At 39.8% G+C, this 19077-nt stretch overlaps 2 protein-coding genes across 7 annotated transcripts in view; one reads left to right on the forward strand and one right to left on the reverse strand.

Moving 5' to 3' along the window:
- The first annotated feature begins 523 nt into the window (after nt 1–523).
- Nucleotides 524–7963, forward strand: ap3m1 (adaptor related protein complex 3 subunit mu 1). Its single transcript, XM_015944195.3, has 9 exons — nt 524–652; nt 929–1220; nt 1805–1976; nt 2458–2595; nt 2683–2768; nt 2869–3002; nt 4165–4372; nt 4468–4612; nt 7243–7963. The coding sequence occupies exons 2-9, from the start codon at nt 948–950 to the stop codon at nt 7341–7343; spliced, it is 1257 nt and encodes a 418-aa protein (XP_015799681.3). The 5' UTR covers nt 524–652; nt 929–947; the 3' UTR covers nt 7344–7963.
- A 6424-nt stretch (nt 7964–14387) lies between these two features.
- The window catches only part of LOC107375598 (vinculin), a 39805-nt gene continuing 35115 nt past the window's right edge, over nt 14388–19077 (reverse strand). For all 6 annotated transcript variants that reach the window (XM_015944193.3, XM_070542477.1, XM_015944188.3 and 3 more), the window contains 2 exons: nt 16265–16369; nt 14388–14585 (listed from right to left, as the gene is read on the reverse strand). In XM_015944193.3, coding sequence (XP_015799679.3) covers nt 14439–14585; nt 16265–16369 — 252 coding nt within the window. In that variant the 3' untranslated portion in view covers nt 14388–14438. The remainder of the gene's footprint in view (nt 14586–16264; nt 16370–19077) is intronic.

The following is a 19077-nucleotide window of genomic DNA, read 5'->3' on the forward strand; positions in this document are numbered from 1 at the left end:
GAATATTTAAAAAGTAAATTACAAGGAATAAAGTTACTTAAAATTTGAGTTTTAGAACAAGTACTTAGAATGCAATAGGTTCATGCTTCCCAAAAATATATTATGTTACGGAAAATGTAAAAAAGTAACACGATACAAATTATTCATCAGTGACTATGATTTAGGATAGTAAAAATCAAGTTTAGAGTTTCAAACAGACTTTAACAAGTAACTAATTTTGATAGTCTATTTGTAACGTGTTCTGTAATTACACAGTTTAATGATGAGTGTTACAAGAGATAAGATATTATTTATGATCATTTAAAAAATCTTGATCAAAGGGTGCTGAAGGACACCTGCAAGACAATCTTTTGGGCAACAAAACCCAAATGTCTATTCGCATCATGGAATTGTAGCTGCCTGCAAATGTTGCCTGTTTAAAAATATGAAAGTTTTGCTTTTAATCAATGGGTCTAACTAACACTGTATTTTAAACAGCCAAATATGTGTTTTCTAATAAAAATTAACGTATCAATGTATTTTTATCACGCTTTGAAGGCTTTTATTTATGTCGTTGTTGGGTTTACGTGGGCAAAGATCTGCTGGCGTCGTCGCAGTAACTCAGACCGATCTGTCACATAGACACTAACAATCTGGCAACTGGAGTTAGCAGGTAAAACTTGTAAAAGTTTCTTTTTATTCGTTTTTTAAAAGCTTTCAAAGAATGGCAAGACTTTAATTAGCGTAAATTTAGATAATGAGTTGGATGTTTTCACTGTTGGATTAATGACCAATGTAATGGTCAGTAATGTAGTTGTTTTAAAGTTTACCAGGACTTTACAAAAACCTTTTCAGTTGTTTTTTTACATCGCTTTAAGACGGTAATATATAAAGCAGGGGCTGTTTTTCACCCATTTCTTCTTTTTCTCGTTACAAACAACAACAACAGCTCCATTGTTACAGCTGAGATGATCCACAGCCTCTTCCTCATTAACCACACTGGAGACATCTTCCTGGAGAAACACTGGAAGAGTGTCATCAGCAGGAGTGTGTGCGATTACTTCTTCGAGGCCAAGGAGAAGGCAGAAGATCCAGAGAATGTGCCCCCTGTCCTATACACCCCACACCACTATCTCGTTTCTATCTATAGGGGCAAACTCTTCTTCCTCTCTGTAATCCAGACGGAAGTCTCCCCTCTCTTTGTCATTGAGTTCCTGCACAGAGTTGCTGATATATTCCAGGTGGGGTTTTTAAACTGAGGCCTGTACATTATAGGTGATTAGTTGTGGGATTTTCACTTATAAAGAAGTGTCACTTCTCTCCCCTTCAGGCACGAGTAGGGACTTTTCAATCTTCACCTTTTAGTAAAATCCCCCTTTTATGAACAGATTTGAAAAACAAATCATCGTTCATCTAATTGATCATAACTTGCAAGTATTTAATAATAAATATGACACATTCAATATGCACAAGCTGAGCAAAACAACAAATTTTTGCTTTTTTTGGGGTCACACGCTTAGGAAAATAAAAAATAAATTCCTGTACATTATTATAGTGTATAGTAGAGTATAAAATGCACAAAGATGCTTTTCTTTTGTAAAACCTTAATCCAGTGTTGCACTTTGATTGTTACATTGGACTAAATATTGGCTAGTTTTCCTAGTACACCATAATTATTCTGAATTGTAGTGCATAGTATTCAAGGTTTAGCATGCGTAACTCATGCAAAATGTCAACAGTTTTCTAAGAAAACTGATAAATGTGCGTTTTTTACTTTACCCAATCTTGTTTTGGCTTTTGTAAAAAATTACTTTTTTGCTCACAGGATTACTTTGGAGAATGTTCAGAAGCTGTGATAAAGGATAACGTAGTTATTGTTTACGCGCTGCTGGAGGAGATGCTGGACAACGGGTTTCCATTGGCAACAGAGTCCAACGTCCTGAAGGAGATGATAAGACCTCCCACCATTCTGCGGTCGGTTGTCAATACGCTCACAGGTAAACAGAGTTCTGCTGAGTGTTTGGGAACGTTTTATTTCTAAACCAAGCAAGTAAAGTTAGTGATGCTCCGATATAAAATTTTTGGGCCAATACCGATATCCGATTATATCACTGTTATGGCCGATACCGATATACTGGCATTGATGCTCCTAAAATCAGCAGATTTTGTATAGAATAAAAATTATTAAAGCTGAATTTCCATTATGTACGCACACCACACACATTTACACTTGTGAGATGATTACAACCACACATGACTAAACAAATACACACCACCCACATCACCCTCTGAAACAGATAAACGAATGGAAACAAGATGGAAAAATATTGCTTGTTAATACTGGCCCATTTTTATTTATCGAACCGATACGTAAAAAAATAAGACTAACATCGGCCGATACCAATTTAGATGCCGATATATTGTGCATCCCTAAGTAAAATCTTTGTTGTTGACTATGTTTTTTTGTGCGTTTTCTAGGAGGTAGTAATGTTGGAGATACGCTACCAGCGGGTCAGTTGTCTAACATTCCATGGAGGCGAGCTGGTGTAAAATACACTAATAATGAGGCCTATTTTGATGTGATAGAGGAAATTGATGCGATTGTGGACAAATCAGGTGCAAATGTATTTGATTACTATATAACAGTTCAGCTATTCTAATTTTCTTTATGGTGATCTAATTGAAATCAGTTTTTTTTTCCAGGTACAACAGTGTTTGCTGAGATCCAGGGTGTGATTGAAGCCTGTGTGAGGCTCACTGGGATGCCTGATCTCACTCTGTCTTTTATGGTGTGTTTTGTTAACTCAGTTTAGAAATCAGATATAATTTTTTGTTATTTAAGCATAAATTTCATTCAATTTTTTTGTTGTTGTTGATTTATATTAATAGAATCCTCGTCTTCTGGATGATGTGAGCTTCCATCCATGCGTGCGGTTCAAGCGCTGGGAGTCAGAGCGGGTTCTGTCTTTCATCCCACCAGACGGAAACTTCAGACTCATGTCGTATCATGTCAGCTCTCAAAAGTAAGCATGAGCATCGTTTTACTGTTTCATTTTACAGTTGTTGAGATTAGTTTACTCAAAAATAATCTGAATGTTGGATTTGGTAATTATTTTAAACATCTCCACTATTTTCTGTGTAAAGTAATATCTACATGAGGGGTTATATTTGCTGCTGTGACTCATTAAACACAATATTGTGACTTTGGTGCATAAAGGATTAATTTTACAGTCCTCAGCAGGCCTTTTGGTTATAAGACTGTACGTTTATTATTAATATTTTATTTATTTATAACGTATTATTATTTAATGTACACAAGTGGGGTCAAGTGAAACATTTTATTTAGAATTTGAATTTATATTGTGCGTTGTTGTGTCAGTGTTGAATGAAAGTTTTCATGGTTTTGTAATTGATTTATTGCATCATAACCATAAGTGCTATTGTTCTAATTATTGACATCATTTCTTTCAGTGTTTAGTTTTTTTCTGCCTTGGTTTTCTCATTTTCTGTTTTGGGTCTCAGCCAAGAATTTTCATTTTGGTGCATCCTTATTTTGAACACATTTTGACAAAAACAAAGTCATTTTCAACTTAATTACTTTTTGATTTTGATTGAGAAAAAGAGGTTTTCCAGTAGGGCTGCACACTACATCACAAATGTTTCGTCATCACAATATCAGCATGCGCATGAACAATGAATGGTCGGCTCAAATGTTTGCGACACAAAATGCATTTTGTCAATCAAACAGAAGCATGACAGTTATGACAATTCAAAAAGAGGCATTCACCCATTTAGCCAATCGGGTGGGTTCTTAGGTTAGATGCCCGCCATGTGGATGGCTAAAAAACACCTTAGTGAGCTTAATTCTGCCCTTTCTGCCCATTCTGCTTTTCCCAGCATCCCAGTGATTGCCTTTTCTTGTTCATTTCATTTTCCCTTTCCTCACATCTTTTGATCAAAATATTTCTCTTCCCATTTTTTATGTAAAAATCTTTTAGTTTTATATTTTTTGTTCTTGACTTAAGGATTTTTTTATTCATTGCATAAGTCATATTGTCATCACGTTATTAATCACTGTTGTCACAAGTTTCCTGATATCGTGCAGCCATATTTTCCGGTTGATTTTATTTCTCCAGGTCTTCTAGCCTTCACTGAGACTGTCTCTGTGTCTGTTCCTCATCCCAGTCTCGTAGCCATTCCAGTTTATGTGAAGCAGAACATCAGTTTCTTAGAGACAGGGGCTTGTGGTCGTCTGGACATCACAATCGGACCCAAACAGACCATGGGGAAGATGGTGGAGGGCTTGAAAGTCACTATCCACATGCCTAAAATGGTCCTCAGTGTCAATCTCACAGCCACTCAGGGAACCCACACGTATGACCTGACTGCAAAGGTAACCAAGCCAAGACCAGACTGTCCTTAGCAAGAAAACGTAGTGCTTTGTGTGTTTAGTTGTATTGTTCTCAATCTCACTACATGTTTTGGTAGGTGCTGGTTTGGGATGTTGGAAAACTCAACCCCCAGAAGCTCCCAAACCTGCGAGGTAGTCTGAGTATGCAGTCAGGAGCCCCAAAACCTGAGGACAACCCCTCAATCAACATGGATCTGAAGATACAGCAGCTGGCCATATCAGGTAACCCTCAAAGAACAGCTTTTATTACAATGAAGCTGGTCAACAAGTTTATATGTGTCATTTTTTTGTCTCAAAAAGGTGATAAATGCCTGCAGCACACAAATTAGATGGACAATCTGATGAGCAAAGAGGAGTTTAGTTGGTTGGAGAGTGAAACAAGCTCCTTCCGTTATTTATGCTTGTCAAATAAGCAAATGTGGAGGGTTGTATGTGGAAAAAAGTCAAACTTACATGATTGAAAAAACTTTGATTGCATAATTTCATTGAGCTCCATTGGCTACCGCTAGCAGCATGCATCAAATTCAAATAGCTAGCACTAGCATACAAAGTCCAGGATGGTACAGCTCCCATCTAACTGAATTCGCTTACGTCTCGGCCCGGCCACTCCCGTCATTGAAGGATCGTCGGCTTGCAGTGCCTACACCACGCTCAGGACAATCCAGACTATTTTCATGTGTTGTTCCACAGATATGGAATGACTTACCAAGCACTACTAGAACAGGGGCTTCCTTGTTGATTTTCAAGAAACTCCTGAAGACCCAACTCTTGAGAGAGCATCTTCTAAACTAGGATCCTCCCAGCACCCGTCCCCCCACTCTACTGGACACTCCACGTTCGCTTCCCTCCATAATTCACTATGCTGCTTCACTGCCACCTAGGATTGACTGAATAGTGTTATTTGTTAGCCTCAAGGGCAACCTGCTGGCTTGATTATCACCTGTAAGTTGTGTTGGACAAAAGCGTCTGCTAAACACATGAGCGCATAAACACACACATAATTTTCTCAAAATGTAGTTTAAAATGACAATTTATTAAGATTTCAAATGAGCAAAATGTATTTAATCTCATTATTATTGTTTTTGTTATGAATAGTAAGGTCAGCTCTGCCGAGGAAATGTACCGTCGAGTAGGGATGGACGATATATCCCATATTAACATATCGGTATCGGTCCGATAACTAAAATTGGGTCTATATTAACAATCAATATTTTTTTCCATCTTGTTTCCATAATGTAAATTCAGCTTTGTTTTCATTCTATATAAAATCTGCTGATTGTAGAAGCATTAATGCCAGTATATCGGTATCAGCAAAAATCTGTTATCGGCCATAACAGATATATTAATATCGGTATCAGCCCAATCACTTCATATCATTGAATTGCTACTGTCAAGTTATTTTCTTTCTGCCTGAACTCAAACAAGCATGACGCCCAACAGAGAAGGCTGTACAACTCCACTAATTTCACATTTTATTTTCCTTCTCCAGCATGAGTTATACCGTTGTTAACCTTCAACAGTGAAAAAGTAATTATATATAATAATTACAAATTATTCTAAGCAGAAGTTTGTGGTACAATCTTGCTACACGATGGCAGATTTATAATGAGCAAAGTGATAATACTGATCATGTAACAACTTAAAATAAAGGAAAGGAAGTTTAAGACTTTATGTTATGTTATGACTAGCTTTCATGGGAACAACATCTTCTGGCACGAAGCTGCAGGTGGCAGATGTTATGGTTTCTCCCAGACTCGCTGGCGTTCAGGTCTTAATCTGTGGGTGAAAGTTCTCAGCGACCCAGCTCTTGACCCAGCCGAGTCAAATGACCTTTGGCACAGAAAACCCATATTTCCTCAGGTTACATACCGTTGTTAACCTTCAACAGTGAAAAAGTAATTATATATAATAATTACAAATTATTCTAAGCAGAAGTTTGTGGTACAATCTTGCTACACGATGGCGGAAACATGGTCCAATGTTAGAGGAGCAATGGTTCCATCTACTAGATAACCAGACTGTGTTGGGAGCCATCCAGCGAGACAGCTATGGCAGTCAGACCTTCTTCGCTAACAGAGTTGGAGATACTCAGAAGAGCGGAACAGTGGAGAACTGGTGGTGGATTCCAGGTGCCCTAAACATCGCTGACACCTGGCAAACACTGCTGCACCGGTACTTGTAATTTGATATCAGCTGGTGTTCTAACAGAGGACCGTACACATCGGAGCAGCATACATGCAGTTGATGCGCATGCATCTAAACCTCTGCTAAGTTCTGAGGAGGCGCCAGTTCAGCATACAGATGGCAAAGTACGAGGAAAACATTTGCCGACTGTGTTCATGTTTCACCATCCACAAAAATGAAGTGATGAATGTGTTTCACAAATTTGTATTTTACCACCTTATATTTCTGAAATTTTTTTTAGAAAATAAAGCTTTAAAATATATTAAATTGACAGCTCAGGGTGTAATACAGTACTGTACAAAACTGTATAATGATCTAACGGCTAAAATGGCCCATCAGGGTATCACACAGCTTAAATATGTATGATGATATGACAGCATATGCCTGTCTGACAGACTTGTGCTGTCAAATTGGCATATGCTGTATTACGCGTATGCCAATCTGACATTGTATGGTGATTGGACAGAAGAACCCAGAAGTTATTTTTTGTACCCCTAAGAAACTATGACCGCTCTATACTGCCCTTGTGTGTGCAAATAAAATCAATACAATACGGCCAAATGAAATTTTGACATATAACACATATGACTAAGTGCTTTTTTACTTTTTAGTGTTTTCTTTGTGTGTGTATCTCACCATTATTAACTACCTTTCTCTCACTATTGCAGGTCTTAAAGTGAGTCGTCTGGACATGCACGGAGAAAAGTACAAACCTTTTAAAGGGGTCAAATACTTGACCAAAGCTGGGAAGTTCCAAGTGCGGACCTGAGTTTTGGTGACCGGTGATCTAATGTGCCGCACAGAACGTTATCACACAGCCAAGCTGGTTCTCCAAATATTCCTTATGAGTTATCTGTCACGTTATTATTAACAAACGCCTCTGCATTCTAACTGCTATTTGTTGTAACGGATGACTGAATAATTCTGTTAAGGGAAGCCTTAAAATGTGATCTTGCTGAAGTTCAGCTTGGTATGGATCACTTATTATTTGTTCCTAATAAAATTTATTTTGAATGTTTAATAAGAGGAATTTTTTGCTTTAAAAACAGAAACTCTTGCACAAAATCACTGTTTGACGTGGCCTTGTAAGAGCAGTTAAATGCTCACACACATACCACAGCACAAGCTGCATGTTTACTAGACAGGACAAAAGTATATTTTAAGGCCATATCATAATGAAGGGATGAGGTATAGCTACAAGTTAGGGAATCATGTTGATCTGTTGGCAACAGCAGGTTTTTTAGATCCTCACTTATCCTCAAATTCAACAACTTTACTCAGCACAGCTTTCTCACAATCAGATGTAAAAAAATAAGTAAGATAATTAAAGCTTTTGTATGAAGTTGAATCCGTATCTCTGTTATATGTCTTATAAAAGCTATAAAATCATGTGTGTTGTCTTATTTTTGTCCAAAACATCAAATTTCTGTATTTATTCAGATTATTTCTGTAGGGTTCCTCCTTCAGCAAGCTGACCTTGTTCCCTAAATCTTTTATTTCCAGGGGAGGGCTGAACCTGACACTTAACATTGGTATTTGCAGGGGCCGGTCATGAAATTAGCATATCATGACAAAGTTGATTAATATTAGTAATTCCATCAAAAAAAGTGAAACTTGTATATTAGATTAATACATCACACACAGACTAATATATTTCAAATGCTTATTTAATGTTGATGATTATCACTGACAATTAATGAAAATTTAAATTCAGTATCTCAGATTGCAACATCAGTTAAGACCAATGCAAAAAAAGGAATTTGAGAAATGTTGGCCAGCTGAAAGTATGAAGATGAAAAGTATGAGCATGTACAGCACTCAATATTTATTTGGGGCTCCTTTGGCCTGGATCACTGCAGCAGTGCAGCATGGCATGGAGTTGATCAGTCTGTGGCACTGCTCTGGTGTTATGAGAGCCTGTGTTGCTCTGACAGTGGCCTTCAGCTTTTCTGAATTGTTTTGGTCTGGCATGTTGCATCTTCTGATTCACAATACCACATAGATTTTCTATGGAGTTAAGCTCAGGCGAGTTTGCTGGCCAATTGAGAACAGGGATACCATGGTCCTTCAACTAGGTACTGGTAGCTTTGGCGCTGTGTGCAGGTGCCAAGTCCTGTTGGAAAATGAAATCTGCATCTCTATAAAGTTGGTCAGCAGCAGGAAGCATGGAGTACTCTGAAACTTCCTGGTTGATGGCTGCGTTCACCGTGGACCTCAGAAAACACAATGGACCAACATCAGCAGATGACCCCAAACCATCACTAACTGTGGAAACTTTACACTGGACCTCAAGCAATGTGGATTCTGTGTCTCTCCTCTATTCCTCCAGACTCTGGGACTGCGGCTTCCAAAGGAAATGCAAAATTTACTTTCATCAGAGACCATAACTTTGGACCATTCAGCAGCAGTCCAGTCCTCTTTGTTTTTAGCCTAGACAAGACGCTTCTGATGCTTTCTCTTGTTCAAGAGTAGATGCAACAGCTGAAACCCATGTCTTGCATATGAGGATGGTGCTTCTTGAAGCACTGACTCCAGCTGCAGTCCACTTTTTTTTAATCTCCCCCACATTTTTGGATGGGATTTTTTTCCCAATCCTCTCCAGGGTGTGGTTATCTCTATTGCTTGTACACATTTTCTACCATATCTTGTCCTTCCCTTCTACTCTCTATTAATAAGCTTGGACACAGAACTCTGTGAACAGCCAGCCTCTTTAGCAATGACCTTTTGTGTCTTGCCCTTCTTGTGCAAGGTGTCAATGAACATCTTTTGGACCACTGTTAAGTCAGACTGTGATTAATAAATTTTCTAAAGCATTAGCCTGCCAAGCCATCTTACATATATACATACAGTTGTAGGGTTTGAGAATTTGAGTGCTTGAAGAGCTCAATATATATTACCTCTCCCAACAAGCTGTGATACTCTATATAAATATAGAATATCGGTCTTTACTTTAATCAGAAGATTCTCGGATTCTTTGTTTATTAAGGGATTGTAAACACTTCGTTTTGATTCAGAAAAGAGTCGGGTTTATAAAAGTAAGAATTTATTTTCACAAACAAAACATGACAGGTTAACTAACATTTACTGTGATGGATGGAACTAGATGTGATATATGAAACCTATGTGTGAAGGTGATGTTATCAGAACGTCCGTATCTAGGAGAGCTGAGTTCTGGATGTAAAAGAACTTGTTTTGCGTTAAGCTATGAAGTTGATTATTATCAAAAGGCATTGCTTCACCCGTTCTCGGAGACCCTCTTCATGGATCCGAAGGTCAGAGAGGTCGGATGACTTCGGGCACCCAAGGTCCAGTAGATTGACATAGCACTGACTTCTCCAGTCCAGAGATGTCTCGGGTCACGACAGATGGATGGAACCGCACGTCTGGGACTCTTAAGGAGTCTAAACAATATCAGCTTGTTCTTCAGGAACTGTTTGCTGTATCAGCTTCGCAGGTGCAAAAAAATTTTTACGACGTGTCAAAAGCTTTGATGGTTAAAGAGGTTTGGCTTCAGATGGCCGGTCTGAAGCTTTTCTCAAGAACTGATGAATCACCCAAGTGATCCAGTCTAAATGATCTCATGTTATGATTTGTGTAGCCAACCAGAGGTTGACAAGTTGAGGAATATTACAAGGCAACTCAGAAACATGCCTTCTTTGATCCAGATTCTCTGATCTGGGGTAAAGGACTATCTACATGTCATGAGTTTAACTTAACTTTACTTTGTCCTTCTGTGAGTGCAAATGGTGATGACCTTGTCATGTAAACATGCTGAAACATATTTCAATCACTGTTATCATAACATAACATTCATTTCAAACTTCAATCATTGAGCACAGATTCATTATATTATAATTATTATAAGTGGCAATAAACAAATGCTTATTTAATGATTATTTAACTTATCAGTTTTAAAAGTTCATTTAATTTAAGAAATCATTCTTTGATTTAGCAACTAATCCGAGCTGTGAGTTTTCCTTATTCGGAGGCATGAAGAGTCCTGTAGGACGATAAGCAAAGCTTGGACCTTGAGGAGAGAACATCATTGTTGACAATACGTATCTGTGTTCAGAGCAGCAGAGAGGCTCTGAGCTCCAGCTGATGGGATGAAGGCAGGCTGATTTAAAGGGGACAGTCTCGTGTCTCCTTTTTGACCAGATGTTGAATGGTCAAACTGTACCTAAAAACTGACCATTGCTGGATGTTACACTATATAATCTGGCCAGGGGCCATTGAAATAATTGTTGTGGAGGGGCAGACTCTAGGTTGTCTTTCAAACTGTCTGAACATAATTGGACAGTACTAGGACCAATCAGAGCAACGAACAACCATGTGGCGTATTCATCTCTACAGAAAACAGACCACGGAGCAGTCTGTCATACACCGTAGATGAAGAGTAAGTAGAAAAACATTATTTTTTTTAAATAAATTAGTTAAGTACCTTCATCTGCTCATGTCTCCAAGAAAAGCCTAAGTCTAAATCCTCCAAAGTGAATACCAAAGCCGTTTCAAACGAGCACCGTTCCTGAGTTGTTTCCATCTTGGTCTTGGTCAGTTTATTTATTTGTTTGATTAACTTTGTGCAATAGGAAAGAATTATCCAGCAAAATATAAACAAAACAGTCTTAATGTCTCAGTCATATTGGAAGGAAGGTTACACTGTAACAGATTTTCTTCTCAGCTCGCTGGGCTATAGCCAGCTTTTTACCTTTTAAAAGGGCAGAAGAGGGATGTAGTCTTTGTTTACAACAGGGGGCCGAAGTCACGCCCATCTACTTCCGGACCATGGGACCCCGGAAGAACGAAAAAAATGAGTGCAAGTCAATGAAACTAAAAACACCATTTTCTAATTCCGCTTGTTTTGCGCCATGGATTTCACATATGATGTCCGTGAATTTTAAAGACACATTCTGATACCAAGACAGTGCTTCTTTTCGAACGGGGGGAAACACTATTTTAGGTTTTGTGTGGAAATAAGTCCAGGACTACAAATGCGCTTCACCAAAGTGACATCATCGAACCAGGCATGGAGAAAAACAGAGGGCAATGGCTGTAAGATCAGAAATCTTCAAATCCTTCCTTCAGGAGGAAAGATCCACCATGAATCTGGCCATGTGGTAAGTAGCAGCTAAGCTAGGGAGAGAGATGATGTGGTGACATCATATGTGCGAGGTGTCGATGTCTGGTTTGTAGTCGTGCTAATTACAAACTTTTACAGGCTGATAAATCTCAAAGTACGTGACAGGCGTGGTCAAAACACTCATCATTAGTTTTCATAAATTGCAGTACAACATATGTGCAATCCAGGGCATGAAGCTAAGCGGATTATTTCATTTTTTCATTCTTCCAAGGACCCATGAGCCGACCACAAAGGGAGGAGACATATGGGCCATTCCCATCTGTACCGGGTCGGCCCGGGCCGGGTAGCCCCAGTCGGCCCCAGCCTGGCCCGGTTGATTCCACACATCCTTGTCTTAAGCCCATGTGGGCTGATTCTACCCACCAATCAGAGGCTTGCTCTAATGGAAGGTGTGAATTTGCTGTCAGCAGTGGGTGTGTTGGCCCTGGTCGGCCTGAAGCAGACCCCCTCGAGAAGAGGGCTGAGAATGAGCCTTGGTTGGCCCGGAAAAATACCAGGCCACCCAGATATGTAAACAACCTACGCTACCCGGCCCGGGCCGACCCGGTACAGATGGGAATGGCCCATTAGATTCCCTATATGTGAGCCCGCGGGGTTGCCAAGTATGCACTTTTTGTAATTTGGCACCAGCTGGCAAAAAGCAGCAGCGTTTTGGAAAGAATGGTTACAGGAGTGACCCAGAAGTTTTTTCTTGTACCCTCAAGAATCCATGACATCCTTTTTGTTTCACTGAATTGAGTAAAGAAGGCTAGAGGTTGACATTGAGCTAACAATGCTAACAATGAATTGGAAAAAAATTGCAATTAAAATGTCTCAGTATTATAGAGAATACTCAACTTACTGTTTATGACTCCTCTTTGAAATGCTGCGAATCTAGTGCTGTTATTAATGCAACATTTTAGCATGTGGACAAGGTGGAAACGTCTAGATATCGACCATTAAAAAGGGCTTTAAAAAATCGGCAGTGTATGTCTGCCATCGGCTGATCATGACTTTTACTTATCAGTAACAGAAAAACCCAAATCGGTCGATCTCATCTGAGCAGTTAAAAATATACCTTTTGAGTTGTGAGCAGCTACCTCAAATAATAAAGCATATTTTTGTGTATTTGATACCAGTAGCCATATTTTTCTTTAGAAAGTGAGTTAAGAGGCCGACCCCAGTTTTTATCATAGTCTTTATTCTTTCAAGGCACAGCAGATGTGTTGGCAGGGCTAGAGACTATCAGAGAACATTCAGCGTGTAGTTAAACACGAAGCACGTACAGCTCTACAACCCGTCACTCCCAGTGAAGAGGCTGTGACCACTACATGCTCAGTAAACCCCCACATCCCACCCCACTTTCCTCCAAAATAAAAGCAACTTCCTGTGCTGTTAGTCAAAGCTTCATCCCTACATTTAACAGGGATTGCTCACTAATACCGTGTTAAGTAAAGAGACTACACACACACATACTCACCCAAGGTAATAAGAAAACAACAACAAAAAACAAACAAACAAAGGAATGAAAATATGCATTAGAAATATGTGACATCAGTGGCTTTAATTCTAAACACTCATAATAAAATCTTTGTTTGTTTAAACCTGAAAAACTATATATAAGTTCTTGATGTCACATAGAAATGTTCTTCTCAAACCACCGGGGTCTTAAAAAATTGCATCAGAGTGTTCAGGCTGGGTCTGCTGAGGAGAAAACATCTGGATGTTGATATAAATGTCTGAAAAAATCACAAACAGTTTAACTGTTACAGAACACAGGTTAAATAAAAATAAAGTTCACTCCTGTTTTTGCAAGAAAAAACTCAAACAGTATTACAAGGTCTCAGAAACTGTTCTACATTGTTGCTTACAATAACCTGATTTTTTTTAGTTAAGTAAACCAAATAAGATTTACAGTGAAGTAAAATAAATCCTTTGGCATCATTCACTGATAGAATAAAAAAAAATTAAAGTAAAGAAGTCAAAACACATTAAGCTAAGTTTGACTGACAGACCAGCACATTCTTTTATCCTTTAAGTTATACTTTTTCAGCAGTCAATGAGACGTTTTGAAAGCTTTTAATCCAGAAAATCTTTTTGTCACCCGAGTAAAACATCATAAATCTGCATCTAATTTATAGATCTGTGCTTGGTTCACACTGAATGTAAACAAGAGGATAATAGAGGTCTTCTGCTCACAAATGACTCTACGCTCTAGTGTCAAACTGAACAAATTAAGTTGAATATTGTCCGTAAAACCAATGATTTTTTTGTATATATATATATATATATATATATATATATATATATATATAAAAATATACATATACATATATATATATATATATATATATATATATATATATATATATATATATGATTAAGAAACTACTGAAAAAAACATTGCAAAGTAAATATCTTCTGAGAGTTAAATATCGCAGATTTAGAAAATAGAAAAAAAATCATGCAAAAATATATATTATAGACCTAGCATTTAGATAAATTCTTGTAACACAACATACCAAAAATATATAATAGAAACGGTCTCAGATCAGCATGTGCGAAGCTGAAGTTACGCCTATAAATCAAACCTGCTGATTTCTGCTGTTTTACACTCAAACAACAGCAGAGAATGGCTCCACATCCTCTCATTTCTCTTTAACTCTATAAGGACGCTCAAAGCTCTTCAGTCGAGGTTTGAGTAACTGATACCAGGAAGTTGACAGGATCAGCGGGTTGGGTTGTTCATTGGTACCACGGGGTCTTCCTCACCCAGCGGAGGGTGAATCCTGCATCCGTGCGAATCTTGATGGATGCTGCTTCTGCTTCTCTGACAGTCTCCTTCACTGACTGCATCAAATTTTGGGCATTGTGAACCAACATCTCTGTGGCCTAGTCAGGAAATCAGATGGAGGAGAAACAGCATAAACAGAGGTTAGATATCTAATTAGGAAAATCTAAATAGTGCTCATTTTTAGGTTTGTGACGGAGGTTTAGTATTAACGTTTTTTTTTTTTTTGTCTCATAATACATATTCTTTATTTTTGCTTTGGTTGTCACACACACACAAATCTAAAAAAGTAGCAGAGTAAAAATACTTAAAGGTGTGGTTGAATGAAAAACCTTTTTTGTTCTGATTATAATCGGTCATTCTAAGTTTTTCATGCAGGCTGAACAGGAAAATAATCTCCTACATTAGCTTCTGATAGAAAATCTAGGAATTGAAAATTCTCAGAGATCTACATCACACTGCAAATTAGCATTCGTGGACTCACAGATCTTGACTCACAGTGAGGAGGGCCGTTGCTGTTTTGGTGTCTCGGCCAGTTTAAGCTAACCGTTAGCATTAGTAACACCACTTCTCAACGGAAACTCCTCCGGTATCTTTTTTAACCCCTGAGGACAACTTACAAGGCATTCATTCCTAAATCTGCTGATATATTGGTTAAACAAGTCAATTACTCCTTTGAATTTGACTATCTGAAAAGGGATTTATCTTCTCTGTTTTGGAGCTGATTGGGAGTGATTAGCATAGCATTTAATAGTATTTGTCGTCGTCGTCTTCCTCCGCTTATCCGGGTCCGGGTCGCGGGGGCAGCACCCCAACTAGGGAGCTCAAGACCGTCCTCTCCCAGGCCATCTCCACCAGTTCCTCCGGCAGGACTCCAAGGCGTTCCCGGACCAGATTGGAGATGTAACCTCTCCCACGTGTCCTGGGTCGACCCGGGGGCCTCCTGCCGGCAGGACATGCCCAAAATACCTCCCCAGGGAGGCGTCCAGGAGGCATCCTGACCAGATGCCCAAACCACCTCAACTGACTCCTCTCGATCCAGAGGAGCAGCGGTTCTACCCCGAGTCCCTCCCGAATGTCCGAGCTCCTCACCCTATCTCTAAGGCTGAGCCCGGCCACCCTACGGAGGAAACTCATTTCGGCCGCTTGTATTCACGATCTCATTCTTTCGGTCATTACCCAAAGCTCATGACCATAGGTGAGGATTGGGACGTAGATCGACCGGTAAATCGAGAGCCTGGCCTTCTGGCTCAGCTCCCTCTTCACCACGACAGATCGGCTCAACGTCCGCATCACTGCAGATGCTGAACCAATCTGCCTGTCGATCTCCCGATCCATCCTACCCTCACTCATGAACAAGACCCCGAGTTACTTAAACTCCTCCACTTGAGGAGTATTCTACATTGGCAATCTGTTTTAGCCTGTTGTATCATTAGCATGGGTGTGCTTCAATCACAAATGATGGATTCCTGCCGGTTATAGGTCTTTCCCTGCTTTAACATGGCTGTTTTGATTAAAACGAGTGATTAGCAGCTCTAGCAGAACCTGATGAAGGCTGAGGAGGTACTTCAGCAGTTAGAATCAGGTGTGTCTAAGCAGGAACAAAACTGGCAGCCTCATACTCCTTCTCCTCCTCTTGTTGATGATGCTATGCTATGGACCCCAGCCTTAAAATCCTAAATTTTGAAAATCCTAAACTCTATTTGTACACTCAATAGACAGATGCTCCAGTAGAGAAAATAAGTTTGATTGTCTATTTCTAAAAGTTATGTGTGTTTACCTGCTCTGACTCCTCTTCACTGATGTTTGTTCTTCCCAACATGGTGGCTTTGACAGTAGAAAGGATCTTTAGCTGAGTGCTGATGGTGGGAATTCGTTCACAGACCTGCAGAAAAAGGACACAAAACAACAACCCAGTTGTTACAGTAGGCATATGCTTGATATTGCAATAAAGCTGTGGTCTCTGGTGTGCTTTGTGAGTCAATTTTTGTGGCAAAAACTCAGGTGCTCCTTTTCAGGAAGTAGAAGTCAGTCAGAGGAGTTGGGGGCAGAAAACAGCAGGATCTGGAGTCTAAGGGGCTCGACACACAGGAGGCGACAAACGACCGCGATCAGCGAAATTCGTCGCTGTCGCTTTTATTACCTGACACATGGAAGGCGACCAGCGGCAGCGGCAAAGCCGTCGCGATCTGTTCCATGGCGAAATTGAAACTTCCGTTGTTTTGTTTGGCTGGGTCAGGTTGGAGGGAATTAAGGTTATTTAAGCGGTTCAGAGTTAAAAAAGCGGCAGACATCATGTTTCACAAGGTACTGCTAGAGTTATGTATAATCTTACTTCTGATTTTACTATATAAAACATAATAATAATCAACTTCTCCTTCATGTTTGGATGCTCCGTACATCTCCGAGCAAACATGGAAAAGTTGATACTTGCTGTGACGGATTTCCCAGAATTATAGGCTACAATATTTCTACCAAAGAATATAGAGGTATTCACAAAAAGGCCGTGACATGAGAAATTGTTGGTGGCAGAATTAACATATCATGTCCCTCATTAAATGATGGTATTCTCCGTTTCTTTCTCTGGTTTGGACGAACCCATTCTTGTTTTTTTTTTTTTTTACATATATAGTAAAATCAGAAGTAAGATTTCACATAAATCAGGCAGCACCTTGTGAAACATCATATCTACCCCTTTTTTTAACTCTGAACTGCTTAAATAACCTTAACTCTTTGATGCATAATGGTCGCTACAGTGGACAGGTACTCAAAATTGTTATTTATTTGTTTTTGCTATTAAGCACAGCTGTTGAAGACTTTATTGCATTTGAGCCCCTCCATTTGGACTTCAGTTAGCCAAGCCAACATATTTCATGTTCAGAATGCACGCTGCCCACTGAAGTGGACATGTAATAAATTATTTGTACATTATAAAATTTTACAAAAAATATTTGTTGAAATTTGTTTCATTCACACCTAAAGATGAATGAAAAAAATTGTTAAAAAAAATCATGGTTGAAGATTTCATAATTCATGCATCAAAGGGTTAATTCTCCAACCTGACACAGCCAATCAAAACAACGGAAGATTCGATTTCGCCATGGAACAGAACGCGCCGATGGCTTTGCCGCTGGCCGCTGCTGCGGGTCACATCCCGTGTGTCAGGCAATAAAAGTGACAGCGACAAATTTCGCTGATCTCGGTCGTTTGTCGCCTCCCGTGTGTTGAGCCCAAAACATTTTAATGAGGAATGGGCTCGACACACGGGAGGCGACATCGCCTCTCCTCCATTCATTTTCAATGAGACATGCGCGACAAAGCGATTATAGCGAGTCTCCCTCCTACTAAGCGAAATGCGAAAAACGTTATTTAAGTGGTTCAGAGTTTAAAAAAGCGGTAGATATGATGTTTCACAAGGTGCTGCTAGAGTTATGTGAAATCTTACTTCTGATTTTACTGTATAAAACATAATAATAATCGACTTCTCCTCCATGTTTGCTCAGAGATGTAAGGAGCATCCTGTCCGCTCATTGGTCAGTGAATGAAACCTCCGTTGATTGGTCCTGGTCCGAGCGACAGCGATGAAAAGTAAAAAATATTTCAACTTTCTGGGATTGTGTCGCTGGGTCGCCTGTGCACGACACATGCACGAGCGCAAAATTTGACATGCACGTTTTTCACGTTTCGCTTAGTAGGAGGGAGACCCGCGATTATCGCTTTGTCACGCATGTCTCATTGAAAATGAATGGAGAGGCGATGTTGCCTCCCGTGTGTCGAGCCTGTCATGGTCTGCGTCTGCGTCTCCCCTCATATGTATCCTTGTGTTCTCCATCCCTCTCTAAGTTCTCCTTTTGTGTCGCATAGCGCCCTCATGTGTCCTTTGTCTGCATCTCATTATTGTGTCTCTTTGTGTTCTTCATGTGTCTCCTGGTTGCAGCCTCCAGATCATTCCTCCCAGGTCCTGTGTTCATTCAGTCATCCCCAGCCCCTCCAGGTGTTCCTTCACGTTCTGTGTCCTTGCAGCTCCAGCCTGTTTGTCCCCAGCTCCCTCCTGGTTTTCTTCGTGTCTCTTAGTCTCCCCACCTTAGTTTCTATAGGTCTTTTATTTCAGTTGTGTGTGTGTGTGTGTGTGTGTGTGTGTGTGTGTGTGTGTGTGTGTGTGTGTGTGTGTGTGTGTGTGTGTGTCCTTCCCCAGCTCGGTGAGTGTGTGTGTGTGTGTCCTTCCCCAGCTCGGTGTATGTGTGTGTGTCCTTCCCCAGTCTGGTCTGGTGTCCTCTCCTGCTCCTTTCTGCTCCTCCTCTCAATTATTGGTTTCACCTGTGCCCGTTCCCGACACACCTGCTTCTCGTCTCCTATCACTCCAGCCCCAGTGTATAAAACCCAGTCCTTGTTGTGTCGGTCCATTGTGGTATTCTGTCAGTCTTCTTGTGTCTCTAGTATTTTGGATCTCAGTCTTCTCGTGTCTCTAGTGTTTTGGATCTCTAGTTCAGTAATTGGACATTTTTGGATTTTTGGCTCCCAGCCTTTGGATTTATTTTATTTTCTTGGTTCATCCAAAATAAAGGATATTTCTTTTCTTCACTCCTGCCTCGT

This window comes from Nothobranchius furzeri, chromosome 12 (genome assembly GCF_043380555.1).
Source record: "Nothobranchius furzeri strain GRZ-AD chromosome 12, NfurGRZ-RIMD1, whole genome shotgun sequence".
Taxonomy (NCBI): Eukaryota; Metazoa; Chordata; class Actinopteri; order Cyprinodontiformes; family Nothobranchiidae; genus Nothobranchius; species Nothobranchius furzeri.